The sequence below is a fragment of the Cariama cristata genome, unplaced genomic scaffold (assembly GCF_000690535.1).
Source record: "Cariama cristata isolate BGI_N322 unplaced genomic scaffold, ASM69053v1 scaffold542, whole genome shotgun sequence".
NCBI lineage: Eukaryota > Metazoa > Chordata > Aves > Cariamiformes > Cariamidae > Cariama > Cariama cristata.
The window spans coordinates 6913-25473 of NW_009601850.1; the positions used below are offsets into that span (position 1 = coordinate 6913).

Consider the following 18561-nt stretch of genomic DNA (forward strand, 5'->3'; position numbering starts at 1 on the left):
AGACAAAGGTTTCTGTATAGTTTTGAAACTCACGTTACAGGTACTGAATCCTAAAGTGTAAAGAAATAAAGGTATCATTTGAAAAGCAACAGTTCTCTTTTTATGCAGAAAAAAAGCTCTGAATTAAACAATCTGGATAAATGCTATTCAAGAATCTTTATGTTAACTATTAAAGCTTGAACCTGGTAACCTTAATTTACAGAGAATGTTACATACTGCGGTATTCCGCACTGCAGTATTCCTTTTGTGATAAGACAGGAATGAAAACTAAACTTCGGGTAGTTTAGGCACTCCTTACGTTCTTATGGCATTAAATCAAGATTTGAACATGCACACCCATGTAAAACCTCTCTAATCTCTACAGGCATTTAATTGGAGATTATGTCATAGCACACTATGTATGTGTATACATTCATGTCAATTTATTTCACTTACATTAAAAATGACTTATCTATAAAAGGTATTCTTATAAAATCTTTAAAATGCGTTGCTGGCAGTAAGTACACACTGCTTTCTGAAATAACAGGATTTGTAATGGTCATGACTTTTTGGCAAAAACACATCTAAAATAACTCCATAGTGGATGCACTTTCAAAGCACTGCATAGAGGCAATGGTACAAAAGCTTGGAAGGTGATTATCTCCCAGAAATACAGATAGATTTTTAATTGGAAGATGACTGTAGGAGTATTGTTAGTTCTTTGCTGGTAGAGGGGCAAAGGATTCTCCTGATGATGCCGTGCAGGTGGAGTACCTGATGGTGGATTGCCCATCTTCATCTGAGGAGTGAGTGACAGTATCTGTAAGAGCCTTTCTTTCTACAGCGTGGGATTGTCTGACTCTGTCAGAAAGGGGCTTTTCCTCTGTGCTTTTTGTTAAATCACATTTAGGTTTTGTCTTTGTAGACAGTCCTTTGCTCAGTCCGTTTCTTCCCACAGTCCTCCTGCTCCTTAACCTTCTGTAACACAAAGATGGGAGAATATCCGTATGTGGTTAGGACAGCCCCCTCGTGTTGGTACAGACTGAAAAGTAAAAATAGTATGTTTAGAATTAGTTAGTGGGAAAAACATGAATGAAGTTTCCAGAAGTATCTAGTCATCATTTCCCCATTCTCACATTCAGATCACTTTTAGGAAATCTGTTTACATGTATAATTAAAATGATAAGTTTTTTACTGTTTTGTTTAATTTTGTCATTTAGGTTCACTATGAATATTTAATCTTTTTCCTAACATTTCTGCAAAAATGGATTTTCAATAATCTTAGAGTATTTCTGTTCCAAAACGTAAATGTCCAATAAAAGGATTTCTGTTAGCTACACTGAAAATTGTCGGGTCTTTGCTGTCAGTCCCCCTGGGCCAAGATTTTTTCTGTTTTCTGTGTTATAAGCTGTAACTTTGGTTAATTATAGCCAAGGCAAAATACTGGTATTGCCTTGGTACCTTTCGGGTATGATGTCAGTAGTTTTAGATTCCAAATGTCACTCTTAATGTGGAATGCTCTTAATAAAATGTTGTATTTTAGTAAAAAGTGAGAGAAAATGAAGATATGAAATTATAGCAGTTTCAATATGATCAAGATAAACATGCTACATAGAAATCTTTGAAACAAATTATTGTGAAAATGAAGGATTCATGTTGGTCCAATATTATCATTTACAGACTGAAGAATTTACCATTCACTTTTACTAAGCTTAAAGAACTTGCAGCTTTGTGGCTTTCTGACAACCAGGTAATGGCTTTCAATATTCCTATTTTCTTTAGTAACTAGGGGTCTTAGCAAGGGCTGTAAAAGAAACCTATAGTTTAATACATGATTGTAGTAGAATTTTAGAAGTGTTTGCTCCCAGTCCAGCTTTGTACTTTGGTATCAAGGTATATATTCTTCTGGCTGTCATTTAGTAACTTGGAAAGATCCTTTGGAGTATTTATTACTTGGATCTAGCTAAGTTTCTATATCCTTACAAAAGTAGTAAATAAAGCCAAAAATATGAAGAGAATATTTTGTAAATAGAAATTCAAGAGGCAAGACTTTGTTATCAGACTTGTTACTAGTTTGTCCCATCCTTTACTCCATCTATGCCTCTATTCTTGCCATCTTCCTTTTCCCTTTTGCTGTCCATGCCTCCATTCCTGCAGATTTTAAACTCCGTTAAAGTCAGTGGGAGTTTAAACATGCAAAAGATGGAGAAGAACTCTTAGTCTTGTTTTGGAGAAAACTCTCATTTAAGTTCCTTTTAAATTTAAGTATGCCTGTCTTTGTTCCAAGGGGCTTGGTTTCACTGTTATATATTCTTTAGGATTTTATTTTAAAATAAATTATGTAACACGAACACTGAGAAATGTAACAGTTGAAACAGCATCTGAGCGCTAAAATAAGTCTCGATCCTTTCTGGGACTGGTGGATAGAATGATTTTGCACTTTGATAATTTAACTCTAAATGGAGGAAAAACTCAAATTGTACAATGTTAGAAATGTTTGACATAACTAACAGTTTTTTATAATCTCAATAAATTCTCGTAATCTCATCTTTCTCACTTTGCAATAATGCCTGTGGTCAGATATTATACTTCTTTAACTGACGTTGTTGACAGTAATTCTTTGGGGGCCAATTATCATGCTACTGGAAGTTAATCCATCCTTTTATCCACGTGAAAAAGCCACAGGGACTCGGGTCCTGCAGCCTCCAGTTTGCAGGAGATCGTGTGCCTGCGCCTGGGCTGAGCACTGCTGTAGCAGAACCGCTCGTTGCAGAGCTCGGGCTGTTGCAGAGCCCGTGCCTGTCCGTGGGGCACGGCACGGCAGACGGGGCCATTTCTTTGTCAAGATGTCAGATAAAATCCCTGCTGACTCCTGGCCTGTGCCACCGTTCAGCCGTGCCTTCACATCACAGCAAAGCAGCCAAATGCTCTGCAGTCAATAGATTTACGTTGGTACCTGCTTACTGCACTGCTCCTTAAATGTACTTCTTACTTTTATAGCTAAGCAAAAAATTTTAAAGCTGAAGGGAGGGGAGACTAAGTGGGAGGGATAACAGGAAATTGAGTAAATTTTAGTGTGTTAAATTAGGATGCTCAGTTTTTTCACTCTAATTTCCATTGAAAAAATAACATTGCGTGAGTCCTCAGCCCAGCCACAGAACATACACTTCCTTTTAAACAGACAATATTTTTTCAGCATTTTGACTTTTCTACGGTATAGCATAGATTAATCTCTATTCTATGAACCATGACAGTCACTCCTACAGTAGAGCTCCAGTAGAGCAAAGCAATAATAAAAAATACAACAGTAACATCTGAATATCCAGAGTGCCTCCATGTAAATTCTCGAGTATCTTGCACCTGGTTTACCCTCACTATCGTGAATTTACTCCTCGTTAACCCTTGCTTATAACAGATCACAGCCATAATGTGGGTGTTTTAATTGTGTAGTTGCAGCTGTGTTCCGCTGATCCTTTAGCTTCCGCACTGGTATGACTCTGAACATGCGGTCAGTATTTCTGATATTTAGTGTTCTTCTGTTGATCCTGGTAGGAACTACAGGAATTAGAGAAGTGAGGAATAGGAGAGGAGGCACTTCCACCAGATTAGTACTTGTTTTAGTCCATAGAGAAGTTTATTTTCATATAGAATTTTAGTTAATCTTGTATTTTCTATTTATCAAATGCTAAAATCCCATCTTGGTTAACGTACTTGCTCTGAGTTAACGGTTCTTTCTTTTGCCTTTCCTGTGCAGTCCAAGGCTCTCATTCCACTGCAAACTGAGGCTCACCCAGAAACAAAGCAAAGAGTACTGACTAACTACATGTTTCCGCAGCAACCCCGCAGTGATGAAGGTAAAACACCATCAGCAGTTCCTACAAAAAGGCAGCAACAGTGCTCGTTTAGACAGTGCAGAAGAAAACAGAGGGAGGGCGAGGGACGGGTTTCAGACGTGGTTCTGTGTGTGAGTGTCTCTTCTGACACGTAAAGCCAGCGGTGCACACATAACAGTCTGTATTTCGTCATACATGAAGGAATCCTGTTTACAAATCCATTATTCTCAGGCCACTAGATTTACGTTTTCTTAAACACTTTTTTGTTTTCAGAAGAATGGCTTTGGATAAACAAATTGAACCTGGGAATTGAGTGTGCATGGGAGAGAAATTCTAGGATATGCCTTGCTGCTGTGCGGACAGGCTGTCGGGCAGAGCCAGCCTAACCTGCAGAGACCTTGGCCACGTCTGAGCGAGTGGGCCAGCTCCTAGACATGAGAGGTTCAGAGCTCAGAGCCTGACAGAACTGAGGGTTGGGCTCCTCACCTAGCTACGTTAGGTTAGAGAGTTTTCATACCCCCCACCTCCGCTCCAGATCTGCCCTGAAATCCTGTTGCTTCCCGTCACTCTCATTTCCATTTTAATATTAAACTCTGTTTGAAATGGTTTCTCAGTTGCTACTCTTGTTGCCCCCCTCAACAGTTTTAAAACAGTAACTCAAGATTACAGGATCAGCTAAGAACATGTCTTTTTAGATCATTTCCAATCTTCTGCTGGGTGCACTAATTACCTGTTCTTGTGCATTGCTGTTTGCAATTTAACTGTAGATTTCCAGTCAGACAGTGATAGTTTTAACCCTACTTTATGGGAGGAGCAGAGACAGCAACGTATGACTGTTGCCTTTGAATTTGAAGAAAAAAAGGAAGAGGAGGAAAATGCAGGGAAAGTTAAGGTAAGTTCTATTTGATTTATTCCAGTATTCACATATTATGGACAGGGTCCAATTTAGAGGTCCTGAATTGGAACTGGTTTTGTGTTCTAAATACCCAGAAAGTACTTGTCATCATGTTTCAAGTACAGCAGTTGAGGAAGAATAGCATACCTGTTCTCACTGAAGTGCACATTACCAATTTCTGCTTTTGCTATTGTTGTCTAAACAGCAAAACATTGATTTCCTAAGTCGGTTCAGGCCCTTAGCCCTAATGTTGGGTTCTGACTGTGACAGGTGTTTTGTCACAAAGACAAAATTAACACAAAATGTTGGGAGACTTAGAATTAATGTCCAACCACCTAGTTCTTTAGAAATACTTAGATCACATAGGGGGTTCCATATTTCTCTCCAAGTGGAAGTCAATGAGAGCTTTGCAACTTCATGGAGTTACACAGGAATGTGCAATGGAGAGAGTATCTCTCATCAATTTTGTAACCTAACAAAAATGAAGATCAAAACATGAATGTCCTCCCCCAATGATCTGAAATTAATATAATTCCAGAGTTTTCAATTGAGCCCTTAATCAGTTCATTGTTAGAAGGATATTTTCAGGACTATCTACATTTACGTGGCATGAAAATGTCTATTTCTTGAATAATATAACTTGATCAAACACTTAAACACGGCAAATTTTTAACTGTGGTAGGATACCCAACATAAAATGTGTTGCCAGAGACAAAAATCATATGAGGAGAACTAAAACACATTTTACTTTTAAAATTAACAATGCTATTATTAATGACTATTTCACATTCCATTTAGATCTTGGAAATTTTGGATTTTTCTTTTGAGTATTTTTCCCAATTATGAGTTTTCATCTGACTCTCGTAACCAGAGATAATGGGCTCTGCTGCTTTAGTAAAACAGAAAATTAAGTGAAAAAGCAACATTTGCCTCACGATAAATAGGTTAAACTGAAATTTTACCCCAGATGAATTGCAGGTTTGTGGGTCATATATGGAAAACAGAGCATCTGGGAGAGTTTTATATTGTTCCACCACTTCTTATCAGAATTTTAACTGTGGGTAATATGGCTGTCCAAATGTGCAAAACAATTGAAATATTAGCAGAGAAATAGGTCATCAATTTCTAAGATCATAGAATTTAATCATATTATATGTTATTTGCGAGTATTATTTTAAATATTGAAATGTAATAGATGAATTCCTTAGCCATTTTGTTTTTAACATATTTCAGAACACTGTGAATGACTGAAACAAATGTTTCCTTTGAGTAAACTATTGTAGAAAACAAATAAATCCTTCCTCCCCTGACTGCTGTTCCTGTACTTCAGCTCAAATGCTGCCATCTGCTGTGTGTAAAACGGGGAGGCAAACACAGCCCAGACACAGTACCACATTCTCAGGTTTCCTAGAAACAGCACTTAACAAAAATATCTGGCCTGTGCCCCTGCTGCGAGCAGATGTCTCTGCGCGGTGGGGTCCCAGGCCTCGGCGCTCCGTACCGGAGCTGTTCAGGATGCGACGGATGCTCTGGGTGCGGTGCTGCTTCCCTGGGCTGTTTGCTGCTGCCAGAGCCGTGCTCTGTGGAGCAGAGTTTGCGTTCCCAGCCGGGTGCCTTGCTCAGCTGCAGGCTCAGCCCAGGGGCAGGAGGACACGAGGGGGGCAGCCTGCGGCCAGTCGTGCTGCCCACGCAAGGACTGGTTTGTACCCTGTGGGTGGTCCATGTCCCACAGGGCTGCACTTCTCCGAAACGTTTCGGCTTGGCCATCCAAAGGTCAAGCCAGTCTTTATCCTTTGTATCACGGCTCCTTAGTTGTGAAAGAGTCCAACGCTAAAATATATTTCCTGAAGTTCGTTCTTACCTGTTCTCCCTCTCGTTCCTCTCATTCTCACTCATAGAGAGTGGGTATAAACTGATGTTGTGGTGCATGACTCTGTTTCTGCATGAGATTCCTCTATTCCCGTATACAATCCAATGTTCCTCTCCTCCACAGTGATCCCAACGTCTTCTCATCAGACCAAAGCAATAAATTTTGGAGCTGATGCTATAGTTATTGCTTATATAAAGAAGAATTATTAAGTGAAAAGCTAAGCAGGGAGCTAGATGCTGATCAGATATTTCCTCCTGGCTGTGTACCTTGAAGAGAGCATCTCTCCTCTCTCGTATCTCACTGTGTGTACACCAGATACCCATACGTACCTGTCGTTTGTAAAAACTTAAAGTAGAGAAATAACACTGTTCAAACCTGGGAAATCTTGCCAGGCTGTGAAAGGAAAAGATTTCCCACTGAAGGTGTGTGTGGGGATTTTTTCCCTATCATGGAAAACAGCTTTTTTGCCCAAGCCGTGAAAAAATAAGCTCAAATTCAATTACTATTAATAAGATAGAAATGCTTATTTGCATCCTTCCGGTCTGTCCGTGCTCTTTCCCAGTAATGCCAATTCACCTCTGTATGTCAATGACCATAAAAGTGTTGTAAAGAGTTACCTGACTGAACTGTTCACCAGCCTGTGTTTAGGTGCATGCACATGAACTAGAAGCTGATTGCTGGAACCTTTTGAGAACTTAGTGTGTGTCACTCCATCCGTGTGTTGCAGTAGGTCTTAGGCAGGTTTTACCATGATGTTTTTAGCAGTTTCACCAGACCTTTATGGAATGAATTTGGAGGTTAACTTAAATTATCAAGAGGCAGTAACCACCAAACATTGGTAGCGTTTTATAAAAACATAGTTTAGTTTTCACTCTGTATCTTTCATAGTTAAAACTGAACTCTCAGCCAACTGTGTGTTAAAATAGATTTGGTCATTGAAATTTTTCAATAACTTATTCCATGAAGAATTTTGAACTTCAAAAATTCTCTTTTCAGGATCATGCTACTTTTGATGTAGCATTAAACATACAAGAAGTTTATCGACAGGGAGTACAGATTTCCTCCGTAATAATAAGTCTAAATCAGTGATGAAAATATCTGCATTCTGGTGGATATCACCTACCACAGCTGCCAGTATTTTTTACTGTTTAATATTAATACTCACAGTGATATGAAACTCTTGCTGAAATCCCTGTCTATGACTTGTCTACCTCATAAAAGTCTTTCAGTTAATTTTCCCTGGGCTAGTACTCTTTGAGGATTTGCTCTATGAGTTGACTTTTAGCTGTGTTTGTCTGTAGACCTTACACTTAAATCATGGTCTGAATTTTGTGAAAAAGCAATTGCCTAATTAGGCCACCTATAAATACGATTTCTTTCAACCGTAAATCAACCAGAGCTTTAGTAATGCTTTACAGACTTAATTTATTTTTTCTGTTGAAATTCTTTATTAACATATGACATCATAGTCATACATTTTAATGTTTTATGTTGAAGTCATGTCAGAATCTATTATCCGTAATGTTTATTCTATTGTGGTTCAGAGTTGTATGCTAGTATTTCATATAGTTTTATTTTCCAAATCGATCATGCTTTTGCTTCTGAAATATTCCTATCAACAGACCATATTCATTCAAATCCAGAATTACATTTTGCCTACTCATTAGGACTTTAAAATCCAACAGCTATAATAGTGAGCTATTAAAAGTAACCTCCCTTTGCTTACCTGATGAACACAAAGAGGTAAAAGCTTCTTTGTGGTAAATGCTTCCAAATGCTTATCACATGGTAAATGTGGAGTAATTTCAAATTTCACAGCCTCAGAATCGGGAACAGTTAGCCTGACACACACAGCTTGCGCTGGGAGCTGTAATTTTACTCCCATAAATTTACTCCATTTACTGCATAATCCAAGGATTTTATTGCCTTTCCACCCCAAATTCAGGCCCAAAGAGAGCAGCAGGCTCAGCCAGCACCTTCTGCATTCCAGCCGACTGCGTGAGGTGGCTGTTCCGTGCCCTCGGCAGCGGGCTTGCCGCCCGGCAGGACCTGCTTTCTGCTTCGCCCTGGGAATCCCCAGTTTGGGGCTTAAGCCACAACCGTCTTTCCCAGCTCGGACAAAGGCGGTGGAGATCGGGCAGGTCTGCAGCGTGAAGGGCGGAGCGGGGAGGGCAGGAGGTGCTCTGTGGAGGAGAGGGCCCTGTGCTGAGCGGGACGCATCTGCCGCAGGCTGGGCTGAAGGGACAGACCTACAAGCTGCCCACACTCTCCGCACCACCCGAGCAGCCCTGCCGAGGTCGTGCTTTGTTCGGATGCACGCTTCAGTTTCCTCAGCATCTCTTCTCGTGAGGCGGTGTGACGTTCAGCAGACAAAACACATCTCCAACACAGTGCGGCAGGTATAAGGAGAGGTCAACATCATGTATGTCATCTTTTCTGCTTGGATCATTCCTGACGTGGTTATTTGCTGCACCGTCTCCTCAGAACAATTTGCTGAAAGTGTAATGTCTTGCCAGATGATGGGGGGTGATGTCATCCATGAGCCTTCTCAGCCACTCTTCCCATTTCACTCAACCCTGAGGTTTTGTAGAATTGTTTTCAAGTTAGGATTACTTTGGACTTGGGAAACACAGTATTTCTCTACTTCTGAGTGACAAAAAATATAAACCTAAAATGTGGAGTTTTCTAGAAAATCTGCAGGTCTGTCAGTCAGTTAGAGTATTACTCATCGTGACTTAGGGTGACTTTTCTGTACTGGTTTGAGTCTGTTTTCCTGTATGTTTTGCATAAGAAAAGAGGAAGATACACTTGAGTGTATGTACGCACATTATACGTCTCAAAGAGCAAATAGATCAAATTCTGTTCTCAGCTGCCATAGAGAATTCAGATTAATTCAGTACACTGAACATAGCTAAATTAATTCTGCATTTACATCAGTATTGTTTTGAAAAAGTGTGATTTAATATGTCAGTACTCTCAAGCAAAGTGTAGAATTAAAATACAATACTCTCAGAGGGTAAAAGATAGGCTTATAGGGAACCATTCCCATCCATTATTTTATGTCACTAAGATTCCGTTATAGGTTGACATAGCGTAACTGAGAGCAAATTTCAGTCCAAAAATCCATTAAGATAGCTATAAGTAACACATTACCTGAAATAGTTTAATTAAAAATTTGAGAAATTTGCACTTAGCCATAGTATTGTAACCATGATTTTAGTTTGCATGCTGTTTTCATTTTGTATTTGTGCTTTAATTCTTTTTATGAATGTTCAGGTTGAAATAAATCTAAAACGTTATCCCACTCCATACCCGGAGGATTTAAAGAATATGGTAAAATCAGTTCAAAATCTGGTGGGCAAAACAAGCCATGGAGTACGGCCTGAGAACTCAACACCAACTGCGAACAGTGAACAAACTGTGAAAGAAAAGTATGAGCACAAGTGGCCCATGGCACCAAAGGAGATTTCAGTGGAGGTAATGTAAAAGGATCGTTGTTCCTCTCAAGAGTTCGAGATGGGGTTTTAACATAACTCCATCAAGTGATATTCTGCTTCTGCTGTGAACTTCATACCTAATAGTTTCTAGTTTCATTCCATAAAGTTAACTTAGTTTTATATTGAGTTGCTGTTTTTCCCAATACTACTGAGTTTATCAGACTGAATTTTTGGTTTTAAATCTACCTAGATCTGAATTTTGATATTGATACATACAAGCACTCTCCTAAATTTTAATGATATGAGAGACTTGCATATTAGCAGGAGAACGGACCTGATCACGATTTACATCTCAGACTTAAGTAAGTGTTTTTCTGCGTCCAGTATGTTAATGACAAATCAGTTTGTTCTCTCTGACCCTACTATGACATTAGGTTCTGCTTCTTCTATTCACATTACATGTAGCAGATAGACAATTAACCTTGTCAAAAGTTAATGAAGTCATCATGAGTGGGATGCTGCAGGGAGCTTTAGAGCAGGCAGCCCCTGAACAGCGACTTAGAATGAGTTGCAGAATCCAGCCCTTAAGATGTGTGCCAGAAGTAGATCAGTATGCACAGTAACAAAGTCGTCTCTTCTAACATGAATACAGTCACTGCAAGGTAAATTCCTAAATATTGCAGTCTTGTGCAAAGCTGTTACAAATAGCTGAAGCTTGATCTCAGAGGGCATCTACTCATTAACACTCACACTAACAACTCACTTTGTGCAGGCACAATTTATAAATAAGGGAATCTCTTACCCTGGCAGCATGTACTGGTAGCGTATAAGCTTGGGCAGGTCTACAAGAATACCAGCGTTCTTGAAAATCTTAATCAAGTATTCATGTTGAAAAGAAATAAACGAAGGGAAAAAAAGATCACATTATCTTCTCACTCCTTTGTTATTTAACCATTATGATAAATTCATTGTCCTTGAAATGTCCCTATCTCTGGCTAGTCATGTTCTATATTCTTAACAACAGATTGGCTTTTCTTACTTATTCAGCAGTCACTGTAGCTGCTCTGTCAATACTGTGTGTTTTATTTGCAGTTAAACATTTTCATTTCTTAAAAAAACCTAAAACTTTTCTATTTAAGATGGCTTCAGAAGACTTTAATCAAATTTAGGCACAGTTTCAATTACTACTTCAAAGTAAAATATTTAAGTTAAATCATTCATGTTTTTATCTAAATCTGAAATCTTAAATTCCCCCATTATTCCTTTTTACCTATTAAATTCTTTCTTAACTGCGTAAATCTGGCCTTTGAACCAACTTGCATCTTGTGGCATGAGTATTGACATCTTCTGCTGTTGTTGCTGAATACATACCATTTATTTTGTGTCATCTAGCTTTTGAACTTGAATATTCATAAAAGCTTTCTGTGGGTTTTAATTATCCCCACTGTGAACAGACACATATGATCTCTCTGGAATTTGATTCAATGTTGTCTGACAAAGACATTAGGTGTTTGGTCTTGTGGCTGTGTCTGGTGACGCAGGCTCCAGAAATAGGTGGCTGTACTGGTTTAGTTGCTGTTAAACTAAATGTTAAGTTGTTAAACTAAAATGCTAACATCCCAGTTAACTGAGCCACAACAGAGGGTCCTGTGAGTATGCAGAGCCCAGTGAAGCCTCCATTACGGAGGTATAAGGAAAGAGTAAATGGCAACAATGCCATAAAATACTACAGTTACTCCAAAATGCTTGTGTGACCACATACTGTGTTCTAATACGGAAAAATATTAAGGCAAATTTCATTCTTATGTTTCATTCTTTGATAAAAATGCATTGACATTTGCAACAGAAAAACAGTAATATCTAGTTTTTCTGTGAATGTGCACCACAAAAAGCATTCTATAAAAATAGTTGAACTGCTGAAGACCCAGTGGTAATTCCTGAAGTGCAATTAAATAATGTGATTACAATTTCCTAGTTAATTTTCTACCACAAGCAACTGCTGTGAGTGCATGACTATTTCCGTCACATCAGTGAAGATGTATTTTTCATCTTCTGTTATTATAATATTGAAGATAGTGGAACTTTTTCAGATTTTAATTTCCCTAGTAATTAGTCAAGACTAGTAACACAACTATCTCATCAACTAAAGAAAAGAAAAAAAAGTGTTCTTGTCATTCATAATGACACTTGGAAGATTTTATGGCTGTAAAGCAGGATGATGTATACATTTTCCTCTCTTTGGCTTCCTGCATGAATATACAGAACAGGTATGGGAAACTGTAGAAAAAATGTGAATGATTTTGTGAATAATATTAGCATGATTTCAGTTGTAACACATTAAATAAAACATAATTAAGCTCCATTTGCTTTTCAGATAATTAGGAGACATGATCTCAAGCCTCAAGTTAAAATACAGTTTGAAATTGCAGGTGTGTTCTGATATAGATTTAGAGTGAAGACAGTTTCTAATAACAAGGTAATTTAATTTCAGGTGCAATGCCCACTTTTTCATCCTCAGAGGACAGTTAAGCTGGTTTCTTTTATGATCTCTTTTGGGTATTCTTGCAATTAATTTACACATGTCTCTTCACAAAACTCTTTCTAAATAATTAAAGGGAGCATCTGAAATGAGTAACAAGCTACGTTTCAAATCCCCTGTATCATCCTCCACCTTCAGTTATAATAAGCAAACAATTAATTAATCATCAATTAAAATAAACCTCTTTGTTGTCCTAAGTCCTTTTGAAGGATGTGCATTTTGGACAAAAAGTCATCTGGGATAACTTAGTGCATTGTGTAGCCTTTCCATGAGAAACAATGAGAAATACCACAAATCCACGATTAAGATCTTTATAGTTAATATTCTTGATATGTATGGATTGACAAATAAACTGGAAATACGTCTATATAACTCTCAGCTTTGGATTAAAAAAAAGTGTTTTCTAGTCCAACCTACAGCGTTCCATTATCTGCAATTATTCCTACCAGGTTTATTAATACTGTGTAAAAAGGAGAGATTGTTATTCTTTCAGTGATCCAATGCAAATGCAGATACTAGTGCTAACAGCTAGAAAAATACTGCCTCAGCTGTATTGGATCTTCTGAGACCTTCATCTCATCTCAGTCAAAATAAGACCTTGATCCTTTTAATTTCTGACTTTGTTACTGTGTGGGCTTGGGTTGGGGGCTGGTTTTTGGATAGATGGGGTTGGAGAAGTGTGTTCTTTTTGTTTTGTTTTTCATTAAAGTTTCAGAGACTGTCTTAAAAGATCATCTTGCATTTCCAGGAAGGCTTATACACTTTTATTTCCCGCAAGATGCCTGGCTTCAATTGATTCAGTTGATGTGTCTGTTGTGGGAGCTGTTTTCCACTAATGAGATGCACAATGACAGTCTCTTCTGACTGGGAGAGGAATACATGCTGAAGATCTTCCGTTAGTATCTGCTTTAAGCCCATACCTTGATAAGCTCTTTGCAACAGAATTACCTATATTTTACCAGGTGTCAGAAATATCTTCATTGTAGAGTTTTTGGTTTCTCTATGGTGCAGAAGATCTTTACTGAGGTTGTGACCTTGGTGCCTTCTTGTCAAAGAGAAAGGAGGTAATGATTTACTCATCTGGAGGTCCGACTCACAAGAGGCCTTTCTTCAGATAGGATGTCAAATGTTTTAAAGTTCATTTTGAGTTACTTTGACTTCTGCCTGACCTTATCTAAGTGTCTGGGTAGGAGGGACATTATTCAGGGCTGCCTCCAAGATAAAGCCTACCTTCCATAACATCGGTCCAAGACATCGCTTGACCCCCTGAGGCTGTCCGTCCCCACCTGCATGAGGACTCAGGAGGTGCGGCATTACAGGTCCGGACATGGCACTCTGCCCTGTGTATATGAGTTTGTACACATAGGCCTGGTTTATGTTTGATGGACCACAAAGTGGCTTTTTTGCAAAAGGCCTGAGACTCTCTCTATTGGCAGCAACCTCGGTGAGATGTATGCAATTGGGAGCATTTCCATCGAGAGAGAGCGCAACAGAAGCTTGTTTCCTCCAGAGATGGGGGAGCACAGAGAGTGCGATTCACATGTCGGGGTGTTGTAACTCAGGGCAGCACTGAGACTTCTGTCCTCACACTGAAGAGCACATACAGAGCTGGACAAGCGCCTCTCCATGGTTTACAACTAAGGATGATGTTATAAGGTCTCCCTGTCCTCTGCTGTGCCTGACTGACGACTGGTTGGGTAAGCATCTGCAGTTTATCCTTGCAGAATCCTGACCATGCCAGCTAACAGGCTTAGCCATATGAGATTCAACTACTGGAAATGGCAATTTTTATTCTAAAATACATCTTTGTAGACTGGGGATCTCTAACTTCGGTTTCTTTGGTGATGGGTAGTTCTGGTCAGTTCTTGGATGCATCCCCTCGGTCATATTTCTGATCACCTGAATAGGCAAGGTTAATGTGTGCATTCCTCCAGCTGCTTGCCGGTCCACCAGACTGCAAGGCAAAGAGACACATGGCAGAAAGAAGCATTATGCCCTACCTGCAGATGACAGCTTTTTTCCAGGATCATCTATGTCTTTCTGTGTGGAGTCCCAAAAACTACCTCTGCCCCACTCTGTTCCTCCTGTACTTGTGTCTACTCTTAAAGCTCTATCGTATGTCTGAGATTGCCTGTTGGAGCTGAAAAGGTGAGAGCTCAATGCATCAGTGCTGTAATGTTGTGCTGGTTGCTGTATCACTTCTGCTGGTAGGAAGTGCCTGCGGCTTCCTTCATTCTCCCACTTCAGATTTGATATCCACATTCAGAAGTTTTCCTTCCTTCAGTTATATCTTGTGTTGACATCCTGTTTGGGACAACCGTCAGTTCTAATGGCTACTGGAACTGCCGCTGCAGCCAGATATGGGCAGGATTTAGGAGCCGGTGGAAGATCCTCCACTCTGCTTTCTTCTGGGATAATCCCATCTTTTGGGGTGACTCTCACTGCATTCCTGGATTGGTGACTGAATTTTATTTAGATCGGTATGATAATTGCTAGCTTAGACAGCAAAATATCCAGAACTGTGACCGCCTTTCACATGCTGAGCTTCAGATAGAATTCAGTTTGTGGTTTTGTCGGGAGAAGACTATTTAGTAGGACTTTGAAACCGCTGAGGTGGAGGGCTGAGAGGGGGAAGTACTGCCATTTTCTGTGCAGAGGCTGTAACGCGGGGAAGTGGCTCAGCGAGGCTTTGTTACAAAACTGCACCACTAACCGTGATTCTCAGGAAAGCAGCCTATGCCTCAGTTAGTCCTGCTTGTATCTAGGGATATTCTGATAGCTATCTGGTTGCACTTGTTCCTACGCTTTTGGTGATCTCCTTTATTCTTTCATTAAAGTTTTGGTAAAATCTGGACTGAGTAACATTTGCCTCAATCCATTTGTTTCTTTGCTTCTCCATTTCTTTGTAGCCAGCTTGTCATTCTTGACATTGACCTAGCCTTCTCCCGTTTAGAAGTGCTGCCAGCCCTCTATGTATATTTAATTGTTCCTCTGGAATAGATCCGTCATTAATGGTCCTGCATTCCTCTGCCTTGTACGTGCTGCATCTGCCCAGAGCCCCCGTCTGCTCTGCTCGGAGGCTTTATATTCTTTGCAAGCAGACGCTGAGAGTTAGGTTATCATAAAAATTCCATCTCTACAGATTATAATTTAATGTTCTTGTGTTGTCAGCATGAATAATTGGTGATATTTCTCTTTCCCAGTTATTTTAATGGTTTTTACCATGTATTTTCTCTTGGGAAACAGCTGACCATGTTTTTCTGTCCTCCACCTATCTTTCTCTGGTTAGTCCTGAGGAATAAGTTCTGACACAGCACAATTACATTTACCTCTTCTCTTTGTTCTTGCAACTGGTCCTATTAATAATACTTCTTTTTTTTCTATTAGTGACCTTTTTGTTCTTGGGCTTGTAAGAAAGAAAGGTCCTCTTAAACAGGGTAGAATTAAATGGAATATGATTTTGGTCTTTTACAACGTATTTCACTTCATGGCATATTCACAAATGCCAGACTAGTTCTTTCAAAAGTGTATTGATTTTTGTTGGAGTATCTGGCCTAGGGGCTAAAAAGAAAAAAAAAAAAAATTAAACATAAAAAAACTTCATAAAGTCATGTACCGGAAATAAAAACCTGTGTTCATCATTATGTCAAAAATGGAACTGCTGGTTCTTTCTATGTTACAGCAGGCAGTTTTATTTTAAGCTTTTAGAAGTTTCATGGCACAATATTGGGATTCTAGGTTCAAGATAGAGAAATTAAAGAATTCCAAAAGAGTCACCTGTCTGATACAGACAACACTCATAGATCCACTCTGGAAATCCAAGATAGGAAGGAGAAAGAAGAGCATACCAAAAGCTCAAAGGTACAACAAGAAACTTAACATGCACCATGCTTCAAAGGTGGAGAATTTCACGCTCTGCGAATGCTATGCACGTTTTTATTTCTCAAAAAATGGTTTTGCATAGGTTTGTTACACCGCACTAGAAAATGATTGTGCTGCACCGGAAAAATGCTGTTGCACTATTGTTAGCTTGAAGCTGTATGTACATCACTACTGTTATGTAAGAAATACCATACGCAACAAGGGATCTCTGCATGTGAAAGTGGTTTAAAGTCTTGAATATGTTACGCCACGTAAGAATCGGTATGTAGCTGTGTTTGCTTAAATGTTAGCACTGAGGGGGTTAATTAAACGGGCTGTGAAGATACTTGTTCTTTGCTGTTTTGGTATGGAACTACCTCCAGTAGAACACCAAATGCAGAAGGATTAAAATCTCTGTTGTGTAAATATGATTATATTCCTCAAGGATAAATCACAGGGCAAATGCTTCTACAGAGCTCTGTTTCCACTGTTACTACAAAAAGTAGTTAACGGAGAGTAAACCTCTGAAAGTTTTCTCCTTATGAGTAAAAGCAAGTAAATTTTAAAAATATTGTAGCATTTTACATTCTAGTAATGTGGTTTTGGTTTTGGCACTCCCATTTTAAATTGTTTCTGTAAATATTACATCTCTCTCCTTTATTGACTTCACTCTGTCAAATCACTGGAGTACCTTTAATAACAAAATGTCAGAGTACAGAGATCCTCATAGCATCTCCATTAGTGTAAGTGTCTCCATAAATGTATTTCTCCTAGCCATTTCTTTCCTCGTTTATACTACTAATTACTGATTTGCTCCTAATATCTCTCCAAAACTTCCTCTTTTTTACTAGATACTCCCCTTCTGCAACTTCCATCTTCTTTACGAAATCACAGCTCGCCTTTTCCCTTTGAGACGATGCGTGTTTCTCGTACCCCTCCCCACAAGAATCTTCACTGGCATTGGCATGACTTTCTAGTGTTGCCTTGCCCGTCTCCACCAGTTCCCTTTCCATGACGTTTCCCCGAGCCCACACACCAACACTCACAAAATGGGTTTCCTGTATTGCTCGTTCTTCGGGCTCCCTTTCCTTAAGTCCCCTCCTGGAGGCAAGGTTACCAGGATCACTCCTCCAGTAAGTGTCATCCCCGACCCCGTCTCTCCGAGACACTTGTCTTCAGGTCAGCATCTTTCTCATTTCTGAACATTCTTCCAGGGATAAGAAGTGCCATGGATTCCCTGTTTGTGTCTTCACTCCCTCCTAGCTATCCTATGAGCCTAATTTAAATGTCCTAATTTAAAATATCTCTTTCTTCTAAGACAACATCTCACTGTCTTTCCACTTTTTCACTCATGTTATTTTCAGTATATATCCTCTTGCCGGCTAGAACAGCAAAACAGTTGTGCAGGGCAGGCTTTGAGGGTCAAGATTTGCTGAACTCTCCATGAGAAGTTTATGAAAGCCTAATCATTTTAATTTAGCAAAAAACTCTTTAGATACAAAGTCATTTTAATTAATATAGCTATAGGGAGAGTTGAATCTATGGAAGGACTCGTGCCATGAATCAATGAATGAGGAATACTTACTCCTGAAATAAGAAGTAATTGTTTATTCTAAATTTTTATTTATTTCTACTGGCAGCTTGCATTTTTGCGACCTTCTTCAAAAATGTTTACATGGCCTTGATGTATCTTGCAAGTTCCATCTGTTTTGTCCACGTTTTCAGAATGAACACCTCACCATAATTTTTACAAGTGTTTATGTAGGACTAATTAGAATTTTCAGCTGACAAATCAGGACGATTAGATACTACCTGTATGGTGTGGTTTTGCTGTGTTGCCACATTCTTGAAAAGAAATCTGTGAAATGTTTGTCTCTTATGGTTTGAAGTGGATTCTGTTTCCTCTGTTTACTCTACATTATTATATTCCTCAGGATGCCTTTGGACATCCTGCCAGTGAGATGAGGATAGGGGAGCTTCGTCCTTCCATGCCAGAGACTCCGTTGTACCCACCCAAACTTGTTCTCCTGGGTAAAGAGAAGAAAGGTACTAACTTGACTTACAACCTCTTAGATGAAAGCATATGTAATGTACACAGATAGACACATTACTTAAGATGTTCTACACGTCACTCTGATTTTAAAACA

The 18561-nt window shown here is 39.2% G+C and overlaps 1 protein-coding gene across 1 annotated transcript in view; it reads left to right on the forward strand.

The window, feature by feature from the left end:
- Positions 1–1621: 1621 nt before the first annotated feature.
- Positions 1622–18561, forward strand: part of LRRC7 (leucine rich repeat containing 7) — a 41377-nt gene continuing 24437 nt past the window's right edge. The window contains exons 1-6 of the mRNA XM_009710597.1: positions 1622–1729; positions 3734–3833; positions 4580–4704; positions 9854–10054; positions 16292–16414; positions 18349–18460. Coding sequence (XP_009708899.1) covers positions 1622–1729; positions 3734–3833; positions 4580–4704; positions 9854–10054; positions 16292–16414; positions 18349–18460 — 769 coding nt within the window. The remainder of the gene's footprint in view (positions 1730–3733; positions 3834–4579; positions 4705–9853; positions 10055–16291; positions 16415–18348; positions 18461–18561) is intronic.